This window comes from Podarcis melisellensis (assembly GCF_964234715.1).
Source record: "Podarcis melisellensis genome assembly, chromosome: 13".
NCBI lineage: Eukaryota > Metazoa > Chordata > Lepidosauria > Squamata > Lacertidae > Podarcis > Podarcis melisellensis.
The window spans coordinates 21,093,203-21,119,581 of record NC_138545.1 but is presented as its reverse complement, the minus strand read 5'-3'; the positions used below and the strand labels follow the sequence as shown (position 1 = coordinate 21,119,581).

Sequence of the window (26,379 nt, the reverse complement as noted above, 5' to 3'; positions counted from 1 at the left end):
ATTACTACTTGAACACTGTTAATGTTGTTTCTTACTATTTATACGGCTGGTGTGTTGTTTTTGTTTTTCCATTAGTGTTACAGTATTTTATACAAAATAATAATGCATTATATGATTCCCCTTTCCCACCATGGTATTATGTATTAGTATATATTTTTCTTTATTGTAAGTTGCTTGGGGACCTTCAAGTGACAAGTGACTAATAAATTTAACCAACAAACAATTGAATGTCCACTTTTGCCCTGAGTGCCAATAAACATATAGGGAGAAAGATATACCCCAGCTATGTAACATTTCCTCCTATATACACAGCCCAGAAGCAGAGGCATATCTAGGATTCTGTACACCCTTGGCAAGGAGATGCATTGGCACTCACTCCTGGGGAGGGGGGGAATCACTTTAGTGCGGTAGCCACATCAGGAATCACTTACACTTTATGCAACCCAAGTACTCAAAACGTCCAGAGGGAGGGAGAAGAGAAGTGAGGAGGAAGGGTGAAAAGATTCACACACCTTTGTGCAGCAATGTGAGAAAGATATTCTCCCATTTTTGATCTTGCAGTGACAGCAGTGTCACAACACTAGAAACGCACATACGTCATACACTCCATAGTCTTGATAGGTGATTTTTGTGCTCCCCCAGTGGGAGCTGGTTTCAGTAACCCCCTAGGTACACATCTCCCTGGGTGTAAGCCCCACTGAACATGGTGGGACTTACTTGTGAGAAAGCATTGCCAGCATCTTCATTTTGCTGAGCTTCTTTTGTATTTATCACTTTGAGCTTTTGGGTTGGGTGCGGGATATAAATCAAAATAACTCTCAATCTTATTGGAGAAGGCAGCCTTTTAAATAGCTACACACGTATGCAGTGAGTATGTCACTGTGTTCTGCAGCAGAGTTTCCCCTTCAAGTCTCCAAAATATCAGATGCCCTCTCCATAGGAACTCAGAGCAGGGCAGTCTGTGCAGCTGCATTCCTGCCGAGATACGACAGGCACCCACTGGTATATTTCCAGAAACAATTGAAGACAATTTTTGTTTCAACAAGCTGGATGAAAAGATCTCTTCCTTGGGTATTCACTGTGTATCGTTCTTAAACCTATCTCCAGTTATTATTACATTTTTTTAAAGAAAGCTGTTTTTAGCTGCTTTTATTGCAGGCCTGTAAATTGCCTTGACACGCAAGGAAAAGGCAGCTCGTAAGTTAATAAATTACTCTAGTAGAAATGACAAGAGCTCTCGCAGCCTATTGGGCACTGATGTGGAGTCAATTTAAGTAAGAAACAGCAGGGACCCAACTGGTGAGCAGGCAGCTTTATTGACTTCTGCACCTTATAAGAAACCAGATTAAAAAGCTATGCGCCTGAGGAAGGACCTCCATGTGCCAGGATCTGACGTTCTCCCCCTTTGGTCTTCTTTGTCCTTCTCTCCCCTTCCTTCCCGAACCACATTGCCTCCATCCACTGCCCATCTAAGGCGCTGAGAACCCTAGCCACATTTCCCCTGCTTGGCAGCCAGCGCATTCAGTTTGGTGTTCACCTGATCGAGGCCACTCAGCACTCGCTCCAGTTTCTGCAGCACCTGGGGATCTGAGCAGGTGTTCAAGGGCTGGGGCACCACCGTAGGCCGTGGAGCAGCTGCACCTAGAGAGAAACACAGCACCATTTCCCATTACGTGGTTGTTGCCGCATCCTTGGTCGACTGCCGTCTTCTAGTGCTTAATACATAAATTCAGAAGCGTTGGGGTTGAAGCCTCTTCTGCCCCACCTCCACGGAACCCAGAAGCCTCACAATCCCAGATATGGCTACTAAGGGCCGATTCACCCACTGTCTTCAGAAGTCAGGGCCGCTGTGTCTTTTAGCAGTGGAGCAACAGCAAAAAGTAACCAGCTTTCAAAATCCCAATCCCTGTTTGGGGCAGGCGATGCAATATGGCTGAATTTCTGCCTTTCTTACATGGGAATGCCCTCCCATCAGATGTCAAGGAGATAAATAACCATACAACTTTTAGAAGACATCTGAAGGTAGTGCAGTATCGGAAAGTTTTTAAAGTTTGATGTTTCAGTATGTTTTTATATGTGTTGGAACCCGCCCAGCGTGGCTGGGGCAACACAGCCAGATGGGCAGGGTATCATTCTAATTCTATAATTATAATTAGCAGCTATGAAAGGCTGCTTAAAAACAAAAAATGACCACTTATAAGTTTGTGCTGTTTGATATAGCCCCTTTTCTCCTTTGTATGGGGTTTCATTGCATAGTTAGCATGGTTAGAAATCTTGTGGGGGTCAGATTATAACACACATATTACAGATTAGGCCAAGGTCCATTTAGTCCAGCACCTTCTTCCTCTCAGTGGCCAAGCACATGCCTCCAGCAAACTTCCAAGCAAGATGTGAAGGCAATCTCTCTTCTAACAACCCCACACCTCCTCCTGGTGGTGTTTTGCCCATACAATATGGAGATGGATGGTGAGTGGTACCCATTGGAACTGGCAGGACGGAAGGCAGAGAGGCCAACAGTAAGTGGAGCCAGAGCCACTAAGAGTCAGAGCCAACTAATTCTAGTTCTGTCCCTGCCTCCTCTTCCTCCTGCCTCCTTACAAGGTGCAACACTGAGACTAAGGAGGAAGCAGTGGACTGGGTGGAAGTAAGCAAGCAGGCAACTGGAGGCTGGCTGACGGCAGGCAGAGGTTTCTGGGACAGTGCCCCATTTGCCCTAATGGACCAGGATCAGCCTCCGCTGATGGAGACTCCGTTTAGCTTCCATAATAATTTATTATAATAATAATTCTATTGTTTATATGCCACCCATCTGACTGGGTTGCTCCCGCCACTCTGGGCGGCTGCTGGCAAGATATAAAAACACCATAAAACATAAAAAAACCAACATTTTCCACAGCTGATTGGCACCGATTCATCCTCAATCCTCTTTGCATTTACTCAGTTCCATTTTGAAGGTGCTTAAGTGTGGCCCTCACCCCCATCTTGTGGCAGCGAGTTCCACAGATTTGTTATGGAATGTAGAAACACAAAATTATTTACATGGCGTTGTGTACTTTTAAAAAATAAATATCAATATCCACAGTAATGCAGAATATACAAGGTCTTTTCCAGACCTCCCTCCCAAATTCACAGGTTGCTGCTTCCCCCCTTCCCCTTACCCCCCAGTCCCCTAATCCTAGTACCGTGGCTGGTGCAAATCTTTTCTTTCAGCTCCGCCTGGGAATTCTGGAGGCCTGAGAAGTGTCTCACGACAATGACATGCTCTGTGGGCGGGTGGGAGGCCATGGCATGGAGCTCGCGCTGGGCAGTTGTACTTGTGAATCCCAGGCCAACCTTCCAGGAGAAACAAAAGTCACCAAGAGGCAGTTTGTGCTGTACTTTGGATGTGGTGTGAGGCAGACGAGACAGGAACAGCGGGGTTCACCAAAGCTCAGGCCTTTCCCCCAGTGACACGGCAAGGAGTGGACAGCATGGCCCAGAACACATCACCTCCAACCTTCCACAGATGGAAAGAGGCAGGTGGTTGTAATGCCCCAATGTGCATCACTTCCTGTGTCGCTCTCCCTCCCTGGACCCCTGCAGAAGGCTCTGCCATGCCTGCTGGGTGCTGTAGTCATTTAATCTGCCACATTCATTTACTCTGCTGACTTAAAAGCTAAGACGGTGTTTGTGGTTTCGCATAAAGATGCACTAGAAAACCATAATTGTCTATCCGTATGCTGTCATGTTCAAAATATGACCCTGCACTTCCAAAAGGGTGGGGTGCTCACTGCATGGTGCCCTTTAGGGTTCAGGGATGGCTGCTTACAAGCAAGGCCCCAGAGAGAGTGTGTTTCCTGTGGCCTTCTGCCTGGGGAGCTCGTGGGCTCTTTTATACCAAAGAGAGGTCTCAGAAAATGGGGACAGCCTCAAGTAAACAGGGAGAAGAGAGCTGAGGGGAACTGCCACACAGTGGACTCAGGTAATAGGTGTGTTGCCGACCACAAAGCCACCTGGAAAACAATTGTGGTGGCCATTGGGACCTGCCCAGTTTGCAAAAACTACCAGTTGCGTATCAGCCTCTCCCAGACAGAGGCTCTGTGGGTTTGGGGTGAGTTAGTGATTAATATACACCTGCAACCTGGGCACACCTTGAGAGGTCTGTGCTGGAGGAAGGTGAAGCCCCAACTCTCTCCAAGGACCATGTATAAGCCTTTTCTCATATACAATACAGGGGTGGATAGGTTAGCTTGATCACTCTGAAATCTGGCAAAAATGCTTTATGGTTTTGGGGTATGTTTTACTCCATTCCTGCTGGCATCCATCTACCTCGAGAAACAATGGAGCACACCTCTGGGGGTCAAACTGCAGTAATAGCAGTACTGAAGTGACCTCCCTGGGGTGCAAGCCTGGGCGGTGTGTCTGGAGGTCCTGGGCTGCCCAGACAACAAGGCCTCCCTCTCGGCCTCGCTGACGTGGCCAAAGGAAAGCAGAGCAATACGTTTGGCACCAGCTTGGCTGCAGGAGTTGCTGGAGGGAGGCGTACAAGGCGAATTTAACCATCTTGGGGATTCCACTCTGAATTTGTGTAGGGTTAATTCCTTAGCTTTTTCTTCTCCCAGAGATATCTGGCCAGTCAAAGCCGTTTCCCGGGGTGTGGCTGCTGCCTCATGCTGACAGCTTCTAGGAGCCACAGGTGAGAGCTGAGTGCAGGTTGGGGACCAAAGGTGGACAAACTAGCCCAGAAGGCGCACGGCATTAGGTCCACAGTTATTCCCATTTTACACATGAGGTAAAGCAAGAGGTGGGGAACATGCAGCTTTTAGTATTAATGGTTGCTGATTTGCTCTGGTTGCCCATTTAGTCTGCTGCTGGGTTTAGTTTTGTACACCAGGCTGAGGTTTTGTTGCATTTGTACTGTCACTGTAAGCTGCCCCCCACAGTTCCAGTTTAGCTGAAGGGTTGGCCCTTGAAACATGCAACTTAAATAAGTAACATAGGCAGGTATGTTTGCTCTCACCCCAACCGCAATGCGTGTGATTCCAGCTCTGTTGGCCTCTTCAACAATGTCTGCATACTCCAGAGGGTCCCCCGTTTTCTCCCCGTCTGTCACTATCACAAGGAACTTCTTGGCTGTGGGGCGAGCTCCTTTTTGTGTGGTGAATAGTTCTTTCCTAAAAGCGGGAGGGGAGAGAAAGGCTGGCGGTGAGTGTGGCAAGTAACAGCTACAAAGGCCCAAGTTCCCACTTTCCCAGGCTTGACAGGCATTCTGCGTTTCACTATTGCTGCACCTCCATGGTAGGAAAAGCACTGTTTGAATTTCTGCACCAGAAGGGGGAAAAAAGAGGAGGCAGGGAAGGAGGGGGAGAGAACGGGAGCAAAGATACCCACACCACTTTTCTGATCCCGGAGGCCGTATGGGAGCCACCTCCCAGCTGTTTGATTCCACTGATCAAGAGGTCGGCATCCCGATCTCTGCTGAAGCGTCTGAAGTCAAAATGCTCTTCAAAGCGGTTAGAGAACTGCAGGAGGGCAAACTGAGAACAGAGAGAGATTAATGAGGGCATGGTGACTAGCCACAATGGCTATGCTATACTGTCCACTGTCGGAGGCAGTATGCCTCTGAATGCGAGAAATTTGACGGGCCATTAGCCTGACCAGGCAGGGCTCTTCTTAACCTCTGTGATATTTGTATTTAAGCAGGTGAGCCAGACAGGGGGAGCAGCCTGATTCTTAAATCAGCTAACAGCTGCCAGGATCAATTTGTTTGGGGGCCAGTGGCTACCCAGCTGCCTTCTTCCCATTTTGGATTACATTCATCGTTTTCCCCAGTTCAGTTCTGGTTACTGTTCGTGTTAAACAGAGACAGGCACTTTGCTGCCTCAGGCCGAAAACCCAAATAGAAACCCCTTATGGTGATACGTGTATAATAATTAACTGAATATTTGACAATTTGCTGCCCTTGAACAGTAACCCCAAAGTATCCAGTAATGCAGCCACCACATCCTTTATTATTAACTCCTACACCCTCCAAGTGGAGTGAAGTGTGCAAGGTCAGAGCAATGGCTTCCCAAGGGACTTGGAGGCATTGAGCCCTTGTGCTTCTCAGCCAAACCCCACTCAATTGATCAGGAAGAAGGGGTCATGCTGAGGTTCAGTGCAGCCTGCTCTTTCCCCCCACAAAATCCTACTCTTTTACCCCAGCGGAATGTGCCCGGCAGCAAGGCACATGAAAATTGCAAGAATCCTAGCGTTTGTCTTGAATCTTCCAACATTGAAACCAACTCTGGGAGCTGACACCATGCCCTCTTGCCCATCTCCCCTACTGACCTGCGCATTATGGGGAATGCTTTTCATTATGAGTTTAATGAACGCCTTCAGTTGCACAAATTCTGATGCCCGCATGCTGGATGAACCATCCATCAGGAAGACAATGTCCCGGGCCTCATTCTGACACTCTGGGTAGGGCGAAAGCAAGCCAGAAAGACTCATCCCAAGTCAAAAACATTCCTTTTCATTCCGAATAGTCCTCAACTCAGCGGCAGTTTAATTTTCTGCATAAAGTTGCCACCTTTCTTTCCCACCCCCACCTCTTACAGGTCCCATGCATTTAATCACAGCTACATGATAGTTATACTCCATGTTAGAAGAGCCATGACCTCTTCAATTTCTGCTAGTTCCATAGGGTATGGTATTTATTTATTTTATCTGTTTGTTGCAAATTTATAAAAAAGTGGGGAGGGGGGAATAGAAATGGGGGGGGGAGGGAAAAATAAAACACCACTGTCAGCTCACATTAACTGTACAAAAAGCACCACTACATCCATCTTAATTTACACATACAAATTGATAGGTGCTATCCAAATGTCCCCAGTAGGTATCCAATTGAAACTGATGTTTATCAAAAGTAATTTAAAGTGGCCAGGGTGTTAATATCTTGAGTCTATTGAGTAAAAGATGGGGAACTACAGTTTCCAGGTTTATTTGTTGGGGGAGCCCACAGCTGTTAAAAGCAGCAAAATCTTCTCTTTCGAGGAAACAACAACTGACATTCTTCTGCACAGTCCCTACTCACGTCCTAATTGCTGGTTGCTCTGGGGGGTTTCTGGGTCAGCCAAGGCATCTGTGAGATCAAAACTATCGCCAGCAGACCCTGTGAGAAAGGGGGAAAGGAGGTGAGCCAATACCAAGACAATCAAGAGAAAATGGGGACCATGTGTGTGAGATAGAGACATGGTGGGGTAGAGAGGTGTGTTTGTTGCTGCTGCTGCACATCTGTGAAAATGAAATAATCCCCTTTGATCAAGTTATTGCTGTATTCCCTGTCTGCAAAATACATGTTTTTTTTACTTATTTGACCCTTTGACTATACAATTCACTAGGTGCTGCCACCCCTGCTCGCTTTGCTTGCCAGCCCTGCTTATCTCTCTGCCAGCTGCCCTTGCCCCACACCTCACTGAACCTCCTCCTTTTACAAAACAATCTCAACTTGTCAAAATACATTTCCGGAGCTGCAACATCTGAAATGGTAGGCTGCATTGGGCCTCTGGTGTTTGTGCATGTGAAAGTGTGCTAGAGACTAGATGCATCCCATCATCACTTGGAAATGACTAGAGATCTTGGAAAGAGAGCTGAAGTCTTAAGTCTAGTTGGACTAGTCTGTTAGACTACAGCAATGTGCTATGTGTAGGGCTACCTTGAAGACTGTTCAGAAACAATAGCTAGTGCAGTAGACATGACAGCTAGTTTCTTGACCATTCAGCCCGGACACTGAGATCCAGCTCCGAGGGCCTTCTGGCAGTTCCCTCATTGCAAGAAGTGAGGTTACAGGGCCTTCTCGGTAGTGACACCCACCCTGTGGAACACCCTCCCGTCAGATGTCAAGCAAATAAGCAACTATGTGACCTTTAGAAGACATCTGAAGGCAGCCCTGTACAGGGATATTTTTAATGTTTGATGTTTTACTGTGGTTTCAAATTTGTCGGAGGTTGCCCAGTGTAGCTAGGGCAATGCAGTCAGATGGGCAGGGTACATATAAAACCAAACAACAATAACAACTTTTAGGGTGTCCTGGTTTTTACTTTTTGAAATATGGCAATCCTAAAGGACAGGGATTTATCAGAAACAGCCAACCAAAAAAGAGATTATTGCCAGTAAGGAGTGACCAAGGCCTGAACAAGACTTTTCCTGCCTGGGGCAAAGGACAAGATTTTCGACAACCAAAATACAACCAAAATGGCAGTTGAGCGTTACTTCTGTGCTGGCCATAGGACACTGTCCTCCACCACACCTCATTAACTGAGGACAACCTAGAGCAGGTCGTAGGATGTGGCACACACAGCTCTGCCCTTCCACACCTTGCTGCCATTCCCGGCCCCCAACATTCTGTTGCCTGAGGCAGTCGCCTGGCTCTACCTAATGGTAGAGACAGCCCTAAGTCCTGGATAGCTGGAACTGACCTGCTGCTCCCAGGAAAAAGAGGGTGATGATGATGATGATGGAGAACCCCAAAGCTCCCATGTCTTGTCTCTGATCTCTGCCCGTCAGTTTTCAGCCTTTTCACTATCGGAGAGCCGCAACTGGTGCAATGGGGCAAAGGCTTCTCCTGAACGTAGGCCGGAAGTCGGAAGGGCACTGACCAGGAAAGGCCATCTATCGGGGTGGGAGAGGAGAAAGCAGCAACCACACTTTCCAGGCAGCTGCAGCCTCTTTTCGATGTGCAAATATTTGCAGCCCTTTTGAACTCCTGAGTGGTAGCCAAGTTAGTTGGTTTTAGTGAAAATAGCAAGTGTCCCTGTAGCACCATAACGAAAATATACGTTTGATGACTCAAAGAGGAAAGTTATGCTGAAAAACTTGGTAATCTTACAGCCAACCACTGCGAAAGCAGCAAAAGGCTGAATTCATTGGAAGTTTGGTATCCAGAAACGTGGTCAATCGCTTCAGCAGAAAAAATAACACACAAGATGAAAGCATTAAGGAAAACAAAGGGGCCTGACAAATTTAAAGAAATGTGGAATTGCTGTATTTAATAAATAAAAAGAGAAGACAATGTTATCCCAGCTCAAACTCACGGTAACTGAACTTGGATAATGGTATTCCTTCCATGGGGCTGCATTTCTCCTTTGTTCAGTTGCTGTTTCCAATGGTGGTTTTGTATTAGGTTTTTGGCCTTGCACCAACTCTGTTGTTAATTGACCTATATTTTGCTATTGCTCCATTATGTATGTTTGTTTATAAAATTAAATGAACACAGATTGAAATATTTTCTGGCATCATCATAATCATACACTCCAACTGATTTGCCAGGAAGTTTCTTTCTTTCTTTCTTTCTTTCTTTCTTTCTTTCTTTCTTTCTTTCTTTCTTTCTTTCTTTCTTTCTCTCTCTCTCTTTCTTACCTTTCCCTGGTAAAAATAACTGACCCTATTGCTGTAGGGTTTGTTAGGGTTTGCAGCACTGAGATTTTTCAGGGTTTAGCTTTCTCCTCCTGGCCTACCGAGTTTTTAAAGTGCTGGTGGTGCAGGAGGGGTTGGAGCCTAATTACAGTGGTGCCTTGGTTTACGAACGTAATCCGTTCCGGAAGTCCGTTCTTAAACCAAAGCATTCTTAAACCAAGGCGTGCTTGCCCATAGCAGCGGGGGACTCAATTTACAAATGGAACACACTCAACAGGAAGCGGAACATGTTCTTATTCCAAGGCAAAGTTCACAAACCAAAACACCTACTTCTGGGTTTGCAGCATTCTTAATCCAAGTTGTTCATAAACTAAGCTGTTCTCAAACCAAGGTACCACTGTACTGGAAGCTCTGGAATACTTCCTCCACACACCCGTATACAGTATGGCTAGTAGCAGCCTCTCATATACATATGTGTGGAACAGCTACTGAACATTCTTGTGGACTAGTAGCTTTGGTACTCATTTCCAACATTTGCTTTCAGCACTTGGCACTGAAGCAGCAGCTATGGACGCAGAACAACTTATGACTCAGTTTTCCCCAACCAGGATTCCAAACTAGCAATTAAAAAGTAGGAACACACTTTCCCCATGCTGCTCTTTTTCATACCCAAACCCTTCTCTTTCAGTTTGTAGCAACAGCCACCATGCAGGAAGGCTGCCCCGTCATTCCCTTGGCAAGAGCTTTCTCCATCTGGACTGCAGCTTTTACAAGCTGTGGGGGAACCAATATTTTGATGCGGCCCAGAGTTCCTTCCTTGATGTTCCTTTATAAGATGAAATAAGGAAGCAGAAAGATCCAGTATTTCAAAGGCTCTTCTTCTAACAACCACAGTGAACGGCTAGCATCAAATGTACCTTACAAAAACAAACAAACCTTCACCCACCTAATTCCACATTCTGCATTTACAAAAGTCAAATCCTGGGTCCGGTACAAATTATACAAATAATTCATGCCTGGTCCTGCCATTATTGAACTGAAGAACAAGGGGAAATGGCACCTCCTTTGCCACCAAAGGCTTCAAAACATTCTCTCTATTCTGATGTTCAGTGCTGATGCCCAAACAGAACTGTCCACAGCCAAGAATTATAGAAAAAGACACTGCATTCAATGACCACACAGGGTGAAACTCTAGAGTTCACAAGTCAAACCTGCAACAAAATCTTGTAGCACAGGTGCTCCTGTTCACTGCTCCGGTCGGTGTGCAACACCCTCCACAAGGACACTCCATTCCATTCACCTCCAGTCAGTCCACATTCTGGGTTGCGGCCAAGTAACTTCTAATCAGAGTATACCCATTGAAATTGATGGACACGACAAATTTATATCTATAAATGTCCATGATTGTACTCTAATTTGGTTGGATGCAGCCCAGAATGCTGACACACTGTGGCAATGTTGTGATGACTGACTGGAACAGGAGAACTCCCCACTAGAACGTTTTGTCACTGGAGGTTTTACTTGTGAACTGCGAGCCGAAGTCAGACAGATTTCTGTCACATATACCTCCACCTCTGCTGAGGCCATCTCCTGCGAAACGTCAAATTCTGGAGACCAGGTGTAAATCAACAAGACACTTAGGCTAGTTGTCTGGTGAGATGGTGTCAAGGTGAACTTGTTTGTTGATCTACCAACAGGGAGGCTGGCATCAGCCATGCAAAACTGGACTCATTAATGTCTGGGGGTGACTATATGGTCCCACATCCTTCAGGTGGTTGGAGTCCGCAAACTGAATTCTTGTTGTCAGGTAACGACGACCTGACATGATTTGACTCCTGACCCCCTGGGCGAAGCTCCTCAACTTATAATGCTTGCGGGACAGGCAGAAATCCATCAGGAGAAGCTCCTCCGGCACATCTCTGTGCGAGCAAAAGGGTTTACCTGCTGAATTTTTGCCAGACACCCAGCAGCTAAACACACAGGACCCCGGCCAGAAACAAGCCCGGGAACTGGTTATCACAGGCTCAGATGTTTTCTCTGCAGGTGGAGAAGGCAAGACGTAATGTCTTGGTTGGGAGTTGTAATCATCATGGCAAGTGAATCTCCTCCCCCCATTTAACAAACAGGCAGTTTTAAGGGGACTGGCAAGTGTAAAACAGGGGGAGGGGGAACTGACCCTCTTCTCACACACTAACACACACACAAGCTCTGTGGTGCCGCCTGTTAGATCTGACCTGTCAGCAAAGGAAAACGAGAGATAATTACAGGGTCTGAGGATGGGCCTATATAACAGAAGAGTTTGCCCTCCCTCCCTCCAACAGTTCTTTTTCCAGGTGGCGGAGACCATGAGGCTCTCTGTAACCCTGGCACCTTGGATTTTCCTCCTCATCCAGGATATTCTGCCTCTCACGTCGGCCCAAGAGAGGACTCTGCGCTTCGTCACGCTGGTACACAGGAGGGTGGGTGGCAGGAACTAGGGTGCCTGGGTTCTCCGGGAAGGAGCAGGGGTCTAGTGCTGCACGGCAAGAGGGAAAGGAGCCAGAGTACTTTGGGAGGAGTGTGAGGCATAGCTGTCAACTTACAGATTTGAAAATAAGGGACCAGCAGCCTCGAAAATAAGGGATCAGCAGCCAAAATAAGGGATTTTGCTTCGCTTATGCATGAATCTGGCACTGATGAAGCCATGCTGCTTTTGCATCATCAATAAGGGACAGCAGCAGGACACGGTGCTGGGATAAGGGAGTTTCCCGCCAAATAAGGGACGGTTGACAGCTATGGTGTGAGGTCTACGGGGTCAGAGATGGGAAGCAGAGCTTCTGGATTCCTTGAGTCGGGAATGAAGGGGGTGCATTCTGCTCCAAGCAGTGAGTTGCCTCTCTTTCATTTCATATATTGCTATATCCCAACTTTCAAGATATAAATCCTACTGAGGTGGTTTAGAACTGACATTCAATTACTTACACACACACACACACACACACACACACACACACAGCGGTATCTCGGGTTAGGAACTTAATTTGTCTGGAGGTCCATTCTTAACCTAAAACCCTTCTTAACCTGAGGTACCACTTTAGCCTCCCGCTGCCCCTGTGCCGCTGCTGCGTGATTTCTGTTCTCATCCTGAGGTAAAGTTCTTAACCTGAGGTACTGTAACCCAAAGTGTTTGTAACCCAAGGGTACCACTCTCTCTCTCTCTCTCTGTGTGTGTGTGTGTATGTGTGTGTATGAATGACTTTGATATTTAATTAATTATAAAAGTATGTCAGTACCCGGTATCATAAAATATCAAGGTGGTGTACATTGTTAAAACGGGGGGGAAACACTGTGTTTTTAAACACTAAAAACACAGAAAAACATTAAGGAGACTGGCTATTGAAAATCGCCAAAACTTTGTGTTTTTTTCAGTGTTGGTCAAACGCTACTGAAATTAATGGACCCTAAGTTAGTCGTGCCCATTCATGTCAATGGATCCAGTCAGAGTCTGTCTAACCATGGTTACAACCCTATTATGGTGGGTGGGACAGTTCTGTACCAGAAGGGCACCACAGATCTGGGTCTGCGCTGGGCACAGAGACACATCACACACCCAGAGACTTGTAGCACCTTAGAAACTAACACTTACTGTGGCATAAGTTTCCATGCACTTAAGACCACTTTGTCAAATACCTGATGCTGGCACACACACCCTTTTTTTTTTTTAACTGATCGGACTAATAGCTTGTTTAGCCTCAAGAAGGGTAATAACATACTAATTACTTTACCCTGACTCACCCAATCCCTGGCCACTGTGAATGAAAATGTATTCCACAGAAGTGCCCGAAAGACTGCAGGCTTGGTATTAGGAATACACCCTTAAGGGATGAGAGGGGAGCTTTTTAAAGGGATAGTGTGAAAAATAAGTATTAGGCCTATTATGAAATATATATATACTCACACACATAGGATGGTTCTCTTGAATGAATCAGATCTGAAGAGGAGAAATTAGAAATTTGTATTTTTAATTTCTTTAAAGGGGTAGTTTTTATAGCACTAGATGCTATAAAACAGAGTTGTTGTTTTATATTTGGGATGCATAATTTATAATAATACCCGTATAAGTACATATTTGTTTATTTTGCAATACACTTGGTGCATGTCACGTAAACTCAAAAGTAAAAATTTTAAAGTGGCTGTGGTCGCTTTTCTTTGCCCCTCACCTATAAATGAATTGGTGCAGGCATCTTGTTTCTGGTTTACAGACTGACCCTCCACCAATGCCATCTATTAAAGAAAGGGAAAACATGTGTCTGTTTCTGTGCATGTGTGTGAGAGAACTAGATAGCAAAGGGGGGTGGGGAGGTGGAATAATATTAAAGGTAAATCACAGTAGGTCCCATTTTGCAGGCCAGGATCACAGAATCATAGAATCTTAAGAGTTGGAAGGGACCAAAGGGTCATCTAGACCAACCCTCTGCAATGCAGGAATCTCAGCGAAAGCATCCATTGCAGACGCCCATCCAACCTCTGCTTAGAAAACCTCCATGGATGGAGAGTCCAGCACTTCTCGTGGGAGACTGTTCCACCGCCGACAGCTCTTACTGTCAGAAAGTTTTTCCGAACGTTTACTCGGAATCTCCTTTCCTGTAACTTGAAGCCATTGGTTCGAGTCTTACCCTCAAGAGCAGGAGAGAGAAAAAGGATGCTTCCTCTTCCATGTGACAGCCCTGAAGATATTTTAAAAGTCCAAAAAGATTCCTGGTCCTGTAGGTTAGAAATTTGAGGGCAAAACTATCACTCGGTTTGCTGTATGTTGCTGTTCTGACCCTCTTCTTCCTTCTTAGGTGTATCGCCATGGTGACCGATCCCCTCTGGGCACCTACCCCACGGATCCCCACAAAGCGGCACCCTGGCCACAAGGCTTCCAGCAACTCACTGAGGTGGGGGTTTGGGGTGTGTGTGTGTAGAGGGGTGGGATGAGCACTGGAGGCAAATGGGGCCCTGCCCCTGTCTGGCTGCCTTTTTGCTTTACAACCAGTCAGGGGCTGGCTCTCCCTGCCATTGGCTCAAGCTCCACCTGTCTTCTGCCCTGCCGATCCCCATGGTCACCTCCAGCCACAACCTGGGGAAGGGGGAGAAAGGCACTTGCCAGAATTTCCATGACTGGAATTTTTGTGTGAGTGAAGGCGATTGATCTCAGCCTTCGCTTTGCACTGGAGCAATGGGACAGCCCTGTTTTGGAGGACGCTTCAGATCTCTCTCCCCCCCCCCCCCAACTTGCCTTTTTCCTTTTGTCTGCTGCAGGTAGGTATTTTGCAACAGAAGGCACTGGGACGATTCCTCAGAGAGAGATATGCTGGCTTCCTGAGTGCATCCTACAAACCACAGGAGGTAAATATCCGTTTGCTTATTTAATAAAGGCAATATATATATTCCACACCAGCACCCAAGAATTCACAAGGCAGCAAATATGAATACAGTAATAAATATATCTAAAGCATGCAACAATTTAAGTATTAGCTGACATGCAAAAATAAGCAGCAGCAGCACCCCCAAAATGTATCCAAACCCATAACACCAGCTCCACCCACCTTTTAAAAAGCTAATGGGTGGGGGTGAAGCAAGAAGGGGAAACTGGGTTGCTCTAGAGGCCCAAGTGCACAATGGAGGCGTTTGATTTTTACATCCCACCTTTCCTCCAAGGAACTCAATGAGGCACACACAGCTCTTCCCCTCTCCATGTTATTCTCACAACAACCCTGTAAAGTAGTTTAGACTGAGAGATGGTGACTGGCCCAGGGTCACCCAGTAAGTTTCATGGCTGAGTAGGAATTTGAACCCTGGTCTCCCATGTCCTACTCCAATACACAACACTGGCTTGTGTTCCAGCCACACAAATGCCCAAAGCTTCTATATTCCCACCAACACAACTCTATTGTCCCTTCAGGCAAGCAAGCAACATTAGCTTCACAGGTCAAAGACACATTCCAGCCAGGCCAGAGCAGCTCGAGAAGGTGTAGTGGAGGTCAGTGAGATGTGTGGGCTTGGAGAGTCCCAAGGACAGGATAAATAGCCCCATCAGCACTTGGGGACAGCCAAGGTTTTCACCCGCCTTGAGGCCAACCAACCATTATGCCTTTTTCTAGATCTATATCCGCAGCACAGATTACGACCGCACCTTAATGAGCGCCCAAGCCAACCTGATGGGGCTTTATCCAAGCTCAGATCCAGAGATCAGCTGGAGACCTGTTCCCATCCACACTGTGCCTACTAAGTATGATAAGGTAATCCTTCGTAACTTGCCCAGATTTTACTGGTTCTTATCAGCTGCTTCTCTGCTTTGTATTGAGTTTACGTGGCATTTTCTTATATTGCTTTTATTGAACACCATCCTAAGAGTCTTCCATTGCAAGGTGGTCTATGCATGAAACAAATGTATTTTTTGACAGAGAAGCTAAGGGAAGTGTTTCCTGAAAAGGGGAATGCCACTTCACGAAATCCAAGAATGAATTTCTTTCTGGCTCTTTTATTTTGATGTCTTGCCACATTTCTGTATGAGTTCCGTCTAGGCCCTCCATTTTCATTCTGGTCAAGCTTAAAAATTGGGACAGAGACTCAGTAAGTATATTTACCATTTAGACCGATGTCGTGAAGTCTAGCATTCAATCCACTACACCAGCCTGGTAATCTGGCAGATATTTTGACCTATAATTCCCATCAAGGACCTGCTGTCAGAGGCTGATGGGAATGGTCGGCCAAAATATCTGCCTGACTCCAGGTTGCTGAAGGCAGCTCTACACGGCAGCCTTTTTTGAGCAAAGCAGGAGCTTACGGATGTGAAAGTGAGATTCAATCAGTGTTCCTGCTTCTGAAGTGTAGCCCCATAGTTTACATATGGGAAAGAAAAGAGGGGTCAGCTTTCCCCAAGAATCAGATTTGTCTGTCTTTTCCTACTCCACACCTCACAGCTGCTGAAGCCGCCAACCCGGAACTGCCTACGATACCAACAGCTGATGGGAGAGACAATTAATTTGCCAAGCTATCAGGCGAAAATGGAGACCTGGAAGGTATCAGGGAAAGGTGGGGTTGGCTAGGAGGGAGGGAGGGAGGAATGGATTCCAAAGCCAGGATTTCTTCTTCATCCAATTCATCAATCCAACTCTTTGCACCCATTGTAAGAGGAATGCACCATCTGGAGGGGGAGTCTTGTTCTCTGCCTTGATCACTCAGACGATATATATGTACTACAAACTTAAAGCAGGTTTTATACCACTTTAATTGACCTGGCTTTTACCCAAAAAAATCTTGGGAAATGTAGCTCAGCAGGGATACTATAGGGTTCCAAAGCGCGCGCACACACACAACTGAGAACCACGATTCCCAGGATTCCCTGCATAGTGAATTACATTAAACCAGTTCTCATCTTGTCTTGTGTTGCCATCGACAAGAAAACTGACTGCCTTCTTTTGCTTAAGGCAGCCCTTTGTTTACTTTTGGAAAACTGTGATGGCCAGTCTAGCACCCAATCTGAGTGTTTTTATTATTCATTTAAAATATTCATATACCACTTTGTGGGGCAAGAATCCAGGGTAGTTTCCCAAAAATTAAAGCTAAAGCTTTTGAATGTAATAAAAAACATTAGTAACAACAACAGATACAAGGTAAAAAAGCAATACTTTAAAAAAGTGCCCAGTGATATAAAGCAAGCATGTTTATTCAAAAATAAATTACTCCTAGGTAAGCACTTGTAACAACCTTTGCCAACCCTAGTGCCCTTCAGCTGGTTCGGACTACAACTCCCACCAGCCCCAGATAGCACCTTGTTGGGCCTGAGGGCACATTCAAGAAATCTAAGAAACTGTCATGGGAGCCACCCATTTCACAGAAGAAAAAACTGATGTTCGGGACCAAAAAACTCTACACAGCCCAAAATAAACAAAAAAGGCACACATACAGTTTAAAAATATATACAAATTTGAGAAAGGCAGGGGCCCTTAGGCCTAACTTAGTCATGTTTATTAACTCTGATGGGTCTAGTCTTGAGTGAAATGAACACTGAAAACCATCCATAATGGGTCTAATTGTGGTGCAACCCTACATGGAAGTGGGTTTTCGGAAGCCACACCACTTACAACATTCTGGCCTATGTCGGTTTACATAGACTGATGTTAGTAAGATCATGTAGGATAGTGGAACTAGCTTCCTCCAGGCGAAGCCCATTGAAGTTCCAATCCGTTAGCTAATTCTTCTTCCCCCTTCCCTCCCTTCCCAGGGCTTTATGAGAGAGATGGCAAACCATACAGGGCTTAAACAGGAACAGCTGACCCTGAGGGGCCTTTGGAGGGTCCACGACTCCCTCTTCTGCCAGGTAGGCATACTGCACCGCATAACAGCCTTACCAGTTTGCCTCCAAACATAACTTTCTCTAGTGTTTTTTCTTTCCTTGCAGAAAACACACAACCTGACCTTGCCCAGCTGGGCCACGCCACAGGTCCTGGCCACCCTTTCAGAGATGGAAGCATTCAATGTCGAAGCCCATGTGGGAATGCATGCAAGCCAGGAGAAGGCCCGATTCACTGGAGGTAAATTTTAATCAATTTTAGAGGATAAACATTCTAACGCTGCTTTGACAAAACACAGTACTGGGGGAAAAATTGAGGATCCGTTCACACGGCACCTGAAAATTCACTATTTTCCAGTTCAATGTGTTCCCCGTTGTCCTCCACAGATCCATACCGAACCAATTTGTGGGGGGGGGGGGCAATGACATTTCTGTGCTTTTCTTTTTTTGTTACTATGGTTTTTCTTCCACTGAACCCTTCAACTGTTATTGATGGCGCATGCCCCAGTGCTCAGCACATGTGTGTGCTTGCGTGACTCATTTTCATATGCAACACGGCACCCCCTTGACCCCCAATTATTTGCAGAGCTGCTGGTTTTGTGCCTGTTGGTCAGTTATTCTTTGACATACCATAGGACACCCCTCAGTCAACAGTCTCTCTCCCACCTTGCAGGGATATTACTTGGCGCTATCCTGAGCAACTTCTCCAAAGTAGTGTGCCGAGATCTGCCCCTGAAGATGATCATGTATTCTGCTGTAAGTCTTTCCCCATCTTAAGACTTCAGAGGGACCATGTGGAAAGATGGGGTGTGTGGTTTAAGTGTGTATAGCAGTCTGTTTAGAAGTATCTCGGGGCTATTTAGTGGCTTCACTGCAAGCAGTTCTTTTTGAAAGCACTAAAAATAGTCTCTCTAAAACTACAACCATAAAACTTAGCCTGCAAACTATGGAACAAACTTAACACATGAAGGGGAAACAGGAAGTTCCTGGATAGCACCCTCTATGAAGATGAGGGGGAAGCAAAGTAATATCTTCTAGTCTGCACATGAAAAAATGGCATGTTTTAGGGAGTGGGGGGCATAGCAATATATTGTGATATGCAAAGCAAAAAAACATGTTGGCTACATTTTTCCTGTTCACCTACTTTTTAGCATGACAGCACCTTAATCGCTCTTCAAGGAGCCCTGGGCGTTTATGAAGGTCCCCCTCCACCCTATGCTGCCTGTCATGGGTTCGAGTTCTACCAGGAAAGCAATAAGTAAGTCTGGTTCCATCTGTGGGGCAGGAAGTTTCTCTTCTTTTGCTGGGTGTTGAATTTGCTCTCCATCACAGAGAAAGGTTTGCTGTGCATGTAAAAACTGTACAGGTGCTGATGAACTACTGATGGTTTATCATCCTAGTGAAATAAAACGCTCGCTGGCAGTATTTTAAGAAGCAAAAAAATGTCCAGCCTTCAAGGCTTGTGAGGGTGAGCTTAAAAGGCTTATAACTTGCAGCAATATCCCAGGGAACAGAATGTGCTCAGGCTTTCAGCTTCCTCTGTAACTCTGTGCCCAATAGAACAAATTATGTACAATTGCTTTTGCATGAAGAACTGAAATGTTTACTTGTTGAAAAAGCAGCTTATACATGCCCCCCCCCCCGTTCCTTTTGTGGCTCCGCTATCCTCCCACAACTCAATGGTAGGCACATCACTTCACATGCAAAGGATCACACAGATTCAATCCCCAGTATTCTCCAGGCAGGGCTGGGGAAAGGCTCCCTGTTTGAAACCATGGCATGTTTTCCCTTGTTTTTTAAAATTAAAAGCCACCTTTTGGAGTACGGTAAGTCTTCTCTGTCCAGTTTTTTTAATTTTATTTTTAGTTCTGACTTTGATATAAGGAAACATTATTATTACTACCCTTTCTTAAAAGTTGTCCTCTCCAAACCAAGGAGTACACTATTCGGAGGGACTCTCTCTCTCTTTGCCAGCTCCTAGTATCCCTTGCAGTATTAACAGCTGCCTCCCAGCGACTTGTCAGCACATTTGCAGTTGCTGACGCATTGACACAAAGCACAGCATAGTTAAGAGGCTAAGACAGTACCGGAACATTTTGAGAGACACTGCAGGAAGGAAAGCACCAAATTATCAGAGCCAACGTTTGGGAGTGTGGGGTTATGGGGAGAGGTGAAGAGTGCAACCTTTACTAGGCTCCTGTGTTTTCCATCTTTCCAGCTCCTTCAGTGTATCCATGTTTTATCGGAACGAAAGCAGCCACCAGCCCCACACATTAGCCCTGCCTGACTGCCCCACACCTTGCCCACTGCCTCTCTTCATTCATCTTACGAAGGCAGTCATCCCGCTGGACTGGGATGCCGAATGCCAAAACCCTCAGGCAGGCACAGGTAATGCAAGGTCTTTTCCCTCCCCCTGGGCAGAGGTTCGCACTGACTCTCCCACTCACACCCGCTCAATTCCTTTTGCAGGGCGCACCGTAACAGCGCTGGCTGTGGCAGTAGGCCTGCTGAGCACGGCATTAATAGGAGCAGGCATAATGTATTGGAGGAGGTGATGGGAAGATGGGCTCATGGCAACCACCAATCGCCCTCATGGGAAGAGAGAACAGCCTCTACATGCTGTGAAGTGTGGTCCAGTGGCTGAAGCCAAGGGGGGCAAACTCAGACTCCATCCTCAGAAGCTGATGGTCCAAGCAGCACCGGCAAGAGGCACATTTACTGTAGGGAATTATTAGGAGACTTAAAAATAAAGCAAGTGGTGCAATGCTTGTGAGTACTACACTGTGTGTACCTTTCTGTCAGACATGGCAAGGAAATTCTTATGCTTCCATTGTTTATAGAGGGCCCCGTGCTTTTCATTTTAGTATGTAATCTGCTCTTGACAGACATAAACCACGAATTTTTAAAATCAGAGTTGGAAGGGACCCTGAGGATCATTTAGTCCAACCCCCTGCAATGCAGGAATATGCAGCTGTCCCATATGGGGATCGAACCTGCGACCTTGGTGTTATCAGCACCACGCTCTAACCACCTAAGCTATGCTTAATGCCTTGGGTTCCCCACAAAAGACTTCTGTGGTAGATCAACATCTGGATGGCCAGATTTTCTGTACCTTCCCAAAAAGATGCCTGCATGTGAAAAACATTTAAGTACAACTATGCAAAGAATAAAAGATCAAACCTATCCATTCTGAAGGAAATCAGCCCTGAGTGCTCACTGGAAGGACAGATCCTGAAGCTGAGGCTCCAATACTTTGGCCACCTCATGAGAAGAGAAGACTCCCTGGAAAAGACCCTTATGTTGGGAAAGATGGAGGGCACAAGGAGAAGGGGACGACAGAGGACGAGATGGTTGTACAGTGTTCTTGAAGCTACCAACGTGAGTTTGACCAAACTGCGGGAGGCAGTGGAAGACAAAAGTGCCTGGCGTGCTCTGGTCCATGGGGTCACGAAGAGTCGGACACGACTAAACAACAACAATGCAAAACCACTTATCATTTCTACATTTTATTGAAAAAAGTAAATGCTGCACAGAATAACACTGCCTCTCCCTGGAGGCATACAATTCAAGTTTTGTTTTCCCCAAGTTGAAAGGAGTACATGGCAAGGTTGTGCAAAATGCAGCATTCTTGGCAAATATCCCCAGAGATATTCATGCTGCTTCAGAATCCAAAGGTGAAACAAACAGCCTTGCTTTGGAGGGTGTGTATGGCTTATGATCAACAATTTATTTAGAGCATTTGTACCCTGCTCTTTAACCAAGGAGGTTACCAGCATGGCTTATATGCAATCAATAAAAGCAAGGCAGTTCCTGTCTGCAGGCTTACAATCTTAAAAACACAACACAGAAGGGGAAACGGACAAGGAGGGAAGAGGAAAGAAATCAAACTCGGGTACCAATCCTTAAACAGTTTTTCTTTTAATGACCAACTGGCACAGTTCAGGGGCAGAAGGTGCCTGATACTGCCAATCTTTTGGCAAAGCTGATGGAATAATCCCTGCTTCTGATGGAAGCTCAACTCAACTGTCTTAATAGAAAGCTGCAGCAAAGAGCCAAGCTACTTGGTTCTGAAACCAAGAAATTTGCTTGAAAGAGTAGGAGGCTGGTGATCAAGCAGAGTTGGGGGGAAAAGGTGTGTGTGCAAAGGCTGTTTAAATGTTGGAAGGCAATGGGGGGGGGGGATCAGTGGATTAAAAAAAAATGTATTAGTGACTTGCTGATAGTCCAGGAGATTCTTTCAATATTGTGGAAGAAACCCATCCATTTCGGTTTTTGCTGCAGGCATCCAGCTTGGCTGAGGCTGGGTGGGAAGAAATATGCTACATGAATTAGCAACGCAGTGCCTAGGGAAAGCCCAAACAGGATATGATGGTGCTTTTAAAAGGCTGCTGACTGAATCTTGAAGGGCCCTGTACCTCGGTCAGAGATAGTGTAATGTTCTTCTGGAATAATGGGACTATCCCTGTACAAGTTTATTCAGGAACTTTAGTTATTCCCTCAGCCCAGCCCCAGCAGACTAAGCCTTTTGGCCCCATGGAATACAAATCCAGTAAGAGAGCATTTACTTCCAAATTTAAAGGCTGTTAATTTTTAAAAAGACGCTCCCTGATACATGCCTCAGCGCTACAAAGCACATACAGTGAAGTACAACTTTCCTGCCTCTCAAAAGAAATGGGAGGACTGACCCCTGTCTTGCAAAAGAGGCCCCCTTCAACACAACCTTGGCATAACCCTTAAGGATCAACCACTGTGTTTTTCAATGCCCAGATAATCTTTCCTCTGCCTTTCCTGCCCCGTTCTACCTGTGAGCCATCAGGGCACGGAACCAGTTGCATCTTCCTGCCTGCAAGAGCAGAACTCAGGTGTTCCCATATCTGGAGAAAGCAAGCAAACAAACCATGTTGGCAAGACTTTTTTTGCACACTATCCACAAGGTGTAGCCTAGTTTCAGTTTCACAGATCACTCACTACACATATTGGATTTCATGCCTGCAAGCACATTTTCCCTTCCTGCCACTCAGTTCTTTTTTTAAAAAGAGAGAATATGTAAAGAAATTAGGTGCATCACAATTTCAGGAGTAGTCAACATGATACTCCACACTATTGCTGGGACTGCAGTTTCCACCCTCCCTGGCCATTTGCTATGCTGGTGAGGGCTAACAGGAGCCCAACATTTGGAGGACACCATGCTGGTGACCCCCAACACAAACTTCAATATCTAAAAAGTTTTGGCAAGTCATGGGTATTGCTTCTCCACTCCAAATTCCCAATTCTCTAAGCAGCTTTAAAACGGGGTGGTGGTGGTGGGGCAATCTGGACAGCATGATACACTGGCCCCTTACCATTAAAATTTTTAATTTCTCCAGCTTAACAGAAACATAGTCCCATACTTCAAAAAGCTGTAACACGCACAAACTTTAGCTCTAAACAATAGGCAAAGCTCAACTGCTGCATTGTGTCATTCCTAAGCCATTCATGCTTTACAAGCTGATGGAGTGAGAGCATTAATACTAGGAGACCATCGTTGTTCCTCTGCAGACACACTAAATGCACAGCCAAGTAGGGACTCTCAGATCCAGAACCCCTCAGTCTTCTGGAGTGTCAAGTCCCCAGAAGGCACCCAAATCGTCACAGCAATCGGAGCCCAGTGCTGACATCATTGGGGTATCTCATGTCCCACTTCTAGGAACTGCACTAACTCTGTTCCAATACGCCTCTTTCGACTTGTCATTAAGTGAATGCTCACCAGCCTTGGCTGCCACTGAAGCACCTAGATTCAACTTGCGAGGCAGATATTCATCTTGGGTACATCATCAGGTTCACCTAACAATAAAGGTATCATAGTTAGGAGCTGGGAATGCATGGGACTATTCCCTATATCAATCCACCCCACACCTACCCAAAGCTATGCTGTACACCTGGATGAGAAGATGAGAGCAGAGAAAAACAGCATTCCAAAAGATCTTCACAAAATTCAACTAGTGCCGCCGAGGGCAAGGGGAGGCTTTCATTCCCCAGTGTTTTGCCATTGTCTCTTCTGCAGGAAGTCCCAGCTGCCACAACTGCACACACGTGTCTCAAAGTTCAACACACAGACCTAATCCCACCAGAGCCTTCTCCCCACAACCTCAACCTCTCGGGATCAACAGGGATTCTGCTCCTCAGTCCCCCATGATGTCAAAGGCATGGGGGGCACTGTCATCGTCATTGCAATCCGCGCCCAGTGCTAACATCATTGGAGGAACCCTGTGGCCACAGCACTCCCACCTATACAGAGAAATGCTCTCCTGGTTTACCATGCACCCCACTCTCCAATGGAAGGAAATTTGGCCCATATAAATATAGGACTTGCCAGACCTTGCATGGAACCCCCAACGAAGATGGTGTTTCACTCTTTACTATCTAACTGAAGTGCCCAGAAAACCTTCTACAGTAGCTCAGGATTTCCCAGGGCAACAGTCTGAAATTCGGCAGGGCAACACTTACCCAGCACCACAAGTTCATCGGGTCACTGGAGGCCCAAGATGGATGCTCCATTTTAAGCAGGAGATAGACAAAAAGAAGTATTGCTGTAGGAAGGGAAAGCTGGTTAGTAAAATAAGCCACTAGAGGCACTCTTCCAGAATCCTGCCTGACAGCACACTACATTCCTCTTATACCAGTCCCTATATACACCCTTGTCTGCCAGTTTCAGTCAAAATCCCTTTTTTACCCCCCACAAATTCCCCCGTTAACTACCACAGGTATAGCCAGGATTTTTGTCGGGGTGGGGCAGAACCTCAGTTAGCCATGTATTTTTATTGATTTGGGGGAGGCAGCTGCCCCTTCCAGCCCCCCTCAGCTACGCCCATGCCAACTGCACTACGGCCCTTAGCTAAACCCTTTTACAAAGCTATTCTCCCTTACGCTGCTGAGCCTCATCAACCCTCCTTTGACTTTAAACAGTCAGCATCTTTATACAAGTCTTTAGCATTACCGCAACCCCTTCCCTCTTTACTGCTACATTCCAGTTTATTCCCCACACAAGCCCTACATGCCCTTTCCGCTATGGGTCTCTCTCTACCTATCTGCACCCTAACGCCGCCTCTGCAACTCCACCACCCAGCTCTGATTCTAAACCTATTCCTCTCCCCCGCAACAGAGAGCCTAGCAGCAGAAGCGGGCGGGGGTACAGAGAAAGCAATAAGGAATAAGCAACCCAGTTATTCGGCCGGCCCGCCCGCCTTTGTATCGCACAGTACCTGCGATCTCCTGCACGCCGCCATTTGAAACAGGAAGAAGGTTGGCCGCACGTGGCCCTTTTATACTCCCGCTTCGCCCCGCCCACACCTTCAGAGTCCGAACTCGTCAACTTTCGCGCGCGGCCGCCGTCCTGCGCGTGCGCATAGCTGATGAAATGGAACGCAGGCCTTGCCCCTCCCCTCTCGTAACTGGGCGCGCGTGCGCAAGGGAGGGGAGGCAGAGGAAGGCGGCGTGGGGTTCTGCTGGCGGTATTTGCGGGATTGTTTAGTGGCGGGAGATTCTGCATAGAGAAGCAATTTTGGCTGGTAGCCAAGGAGTCGAGGGTTCAAATGTTTGTTTGGCCCTGAAGCCCAGCGAGCTCCCTTCGGCCTGTCAAAGTGTCTCACCTTCCTCGCAGGGTTGTTGTGACTATAAAATGGGGAGGAGATCCGCTTTGAGGTTTTATTTTCTTTAATACAACCAAGCGGTCATGGGCGTGGGGCAGCTGCCCTACCCACCCCAGATCATGTAAAACAATAGAAATACTTATCTAACTGATCAGTCACGTCGATTCTGCTCCCCCCTCCCCAGAAAAACCAATCCTGGCTACGCCCATGCAAGCGGTATATATACGTTTTAGTAAATGAAAACAGTGCACTCCACCTTGAGCTCCAGAAAATAGGTGAGATAAAAATGCGAAAATAAATAAGTGCTGCTGCTGCTGCTGAAAGAGCAGTGGGTAATCTCAGTAGTTTTAAACCCTGGATTTAATGGTATTAATATGAACACCCCCACCCTTTTACATGGCCATATGCATTGCGAAGCATGCAATTTTGGGATAGCTCAGTCTGTAGAGTGTGAGACTCTTAATCTCAGGATCCTGGGTTTGAGCCACACCTTGGGCAAAAGATTCCTGCATTGCAGGGGGTTGGACTAGATGACCTTCGTGATCCCTCCCAACTCTGATTCTAAGATCTCTCTTGCCACCATTCCATGTTTTGCAAGACTTTTGCATTGCTACGTTATAGCAAAATACAAAGAGTTTTAAAAAGTGATACTCTGAACATGTGCAATTTCAGACTGTACCTTTTCTTAAAGCATAGCACTGTCCTGACTACCATAGCCACTTCTGTTGCTACAGTATTCTGAAAACCAGTTCCTGGAAAGGTAGGAGGGAAGAGTGCTCTTGTGCTCAGGTCCTGCTGGTGGGCTTTCCATATGCATCTCACTGGCCACTCTGAGAACAGGATGTGGGGCTAGATGGACCACTGACCTCACCCAGCAGGCTCTCCTTATGTTCAGATTTATTGAGCCCTGGTGACACGGGGAGCCTGTGGAAGAGGTGAGACTCAAATCAAGACCCAAGTTGAAATCTCCATCTGCAGTACCAGAATTGGGTCTTCCCTTGCCCTTTTTTCAGGTTTTGCTCCCTCTCCTTCCTCCTGAATGTAACATTATTTCCT

General features: G+C 46.3%; 2 protein-coding genes and 1 long non-coding RNA gene across 5 annotated transcripts; 1 reads left to right on the top strand and 2 right to left on the bottom strand.

Moving 5' to 3' along the window:
- Positions 1-1,297: 1,297 nt before the first annotated feature.
- On the bottom strand, positions 1,298-8,643 carry LOC309355305 (integrin alpha-M-like). The gene is made up of 7 exons (XM_081886067.1): positions 8,439-8,643; positions 7,055-7,132; positions 6,310-6,437; positions 5,371-5,516; positions 5,000-5,153; positions 3,183-3,333; positions 1,298-1,641 (listed from the first exon to the last, which is right to left on the bottom strand). The coding sequence occupies exons 1-7, from the start codon at positions 8,497-8,499 to the stop codon at positions 1,487-1,489; spliced, it is 873 nt and encodes a 290-aa protein (XP_081742193.1). The 5' UTR covers positions 8,500-8,643; the 3' UTR covers positions 1,298-1,486.
- Positions 8,644-11,640: 2,997 nt separating this feature from the next.
- ACP4 (acid phosphatase 4) lies at positions 11,641-21,044 on the top strand. Of its 3 annotated transcripts, XM_081886017.1 has the most exons (11): positions 11,641-11,822; positions 14,199-14,294; positions 14,659-14,745; positions 15,501-15,638; positions 16,323-16,421; positions 17,627-17,722; positions 17,804-17,936; positions 18,369-18,451; positions 18,847-18,953; positions 19,914-20,083; positions 20,165-21,044. In XM_081886017.1, exons 1-11 carry the CDS (start codon positions 11,652-11,654, stop codon positions 20,248-20,250), a joined length of 1,266 nt encoding a protein of 421 aa, XP_081742143.1. In that variant the 5' UTR covers positions 11,641-11,651; the 3' UTR covers positions 20,251-21,044. The 3 variants fall into 3 exon arrangements, with proteins under 3 accessions (XP_081742143.1, XP_081742144.1, XP_081742142.1); XM_081886018.1 differs by lacking the exon at positions 16,323-16,421; XM_081886016.1 differs by having other exon boundaries at positions 19,914-21,044.
- A 141-nt stretch (positions 21,045-21,185) lies between these two features.
- Positions 21,186-24,463, bottom strand: LOC309355330. The gene is made up of 3 exons (XR_014162480.1): positions 24,182-24,463; positions 23,442-23,518; positions 21,186-22,569 (listed from the first exon to the last, which is right to left on the bottom strand). It is a non-coding gene; the product is annotated as an uncharacterized lncRNA (long non-coding RNA).
- Positions 24,464-26,379: the final 1,916 nt, after the last annotated feature.

What these genes read in the sequence shown, in the direction of transcription:
- LOC309355305 (XM_081886067.1), bottom strand. Translation starts at nt 8,499, where the DNA reads ATGGGAGCTTTGGGGTTCTCCATCATCATCATCATCACCCTCTTTTTC. An exon ending in GCATTCCCCATAATGCGCAG is followed by an intron (nt 5,517 to 6,309) that starts GTCAGTAGGGGA and finishes CTCTGTTCTCAG; the next exon opens with TTTGCCCTCCTGCAGTTCTC. An exon ending in TCACACGCATTGCGGTTGGG is followed by an intron (nt 3,334 to 4,999) that starts GTGAGAGCAAAC and finishes TTCTCCTGGAAG; the next exon opens with GTTGGCCTGGGATTCACAAG.
- ACP4 (XM_081886016.1), top strand. Translation starts at nt 11,652, where the DNA reads ATGGGCCTATATAACAGAAGAGTTTGCCCTCCCTCCCTCCAACAGTTC. An exon ending in CGAAAATGGAGACCTGGAAG is followed by an intron (nt 16,422 to 17,626) that starts GTATCAGGGAAA and finishes CTCCCTTCCCAG; the next exon opens with GGCTTTATGAGAGAGATGGC. An exon ending in GAAGGCCCGATTCACTGGAG is followed by an intron (nt 17,937 to 18,368) that starts GTAAATTTTAAT and finishes CCCACCTTGCAG; the next exon opens with GGATATTACTTGGCGCTATC.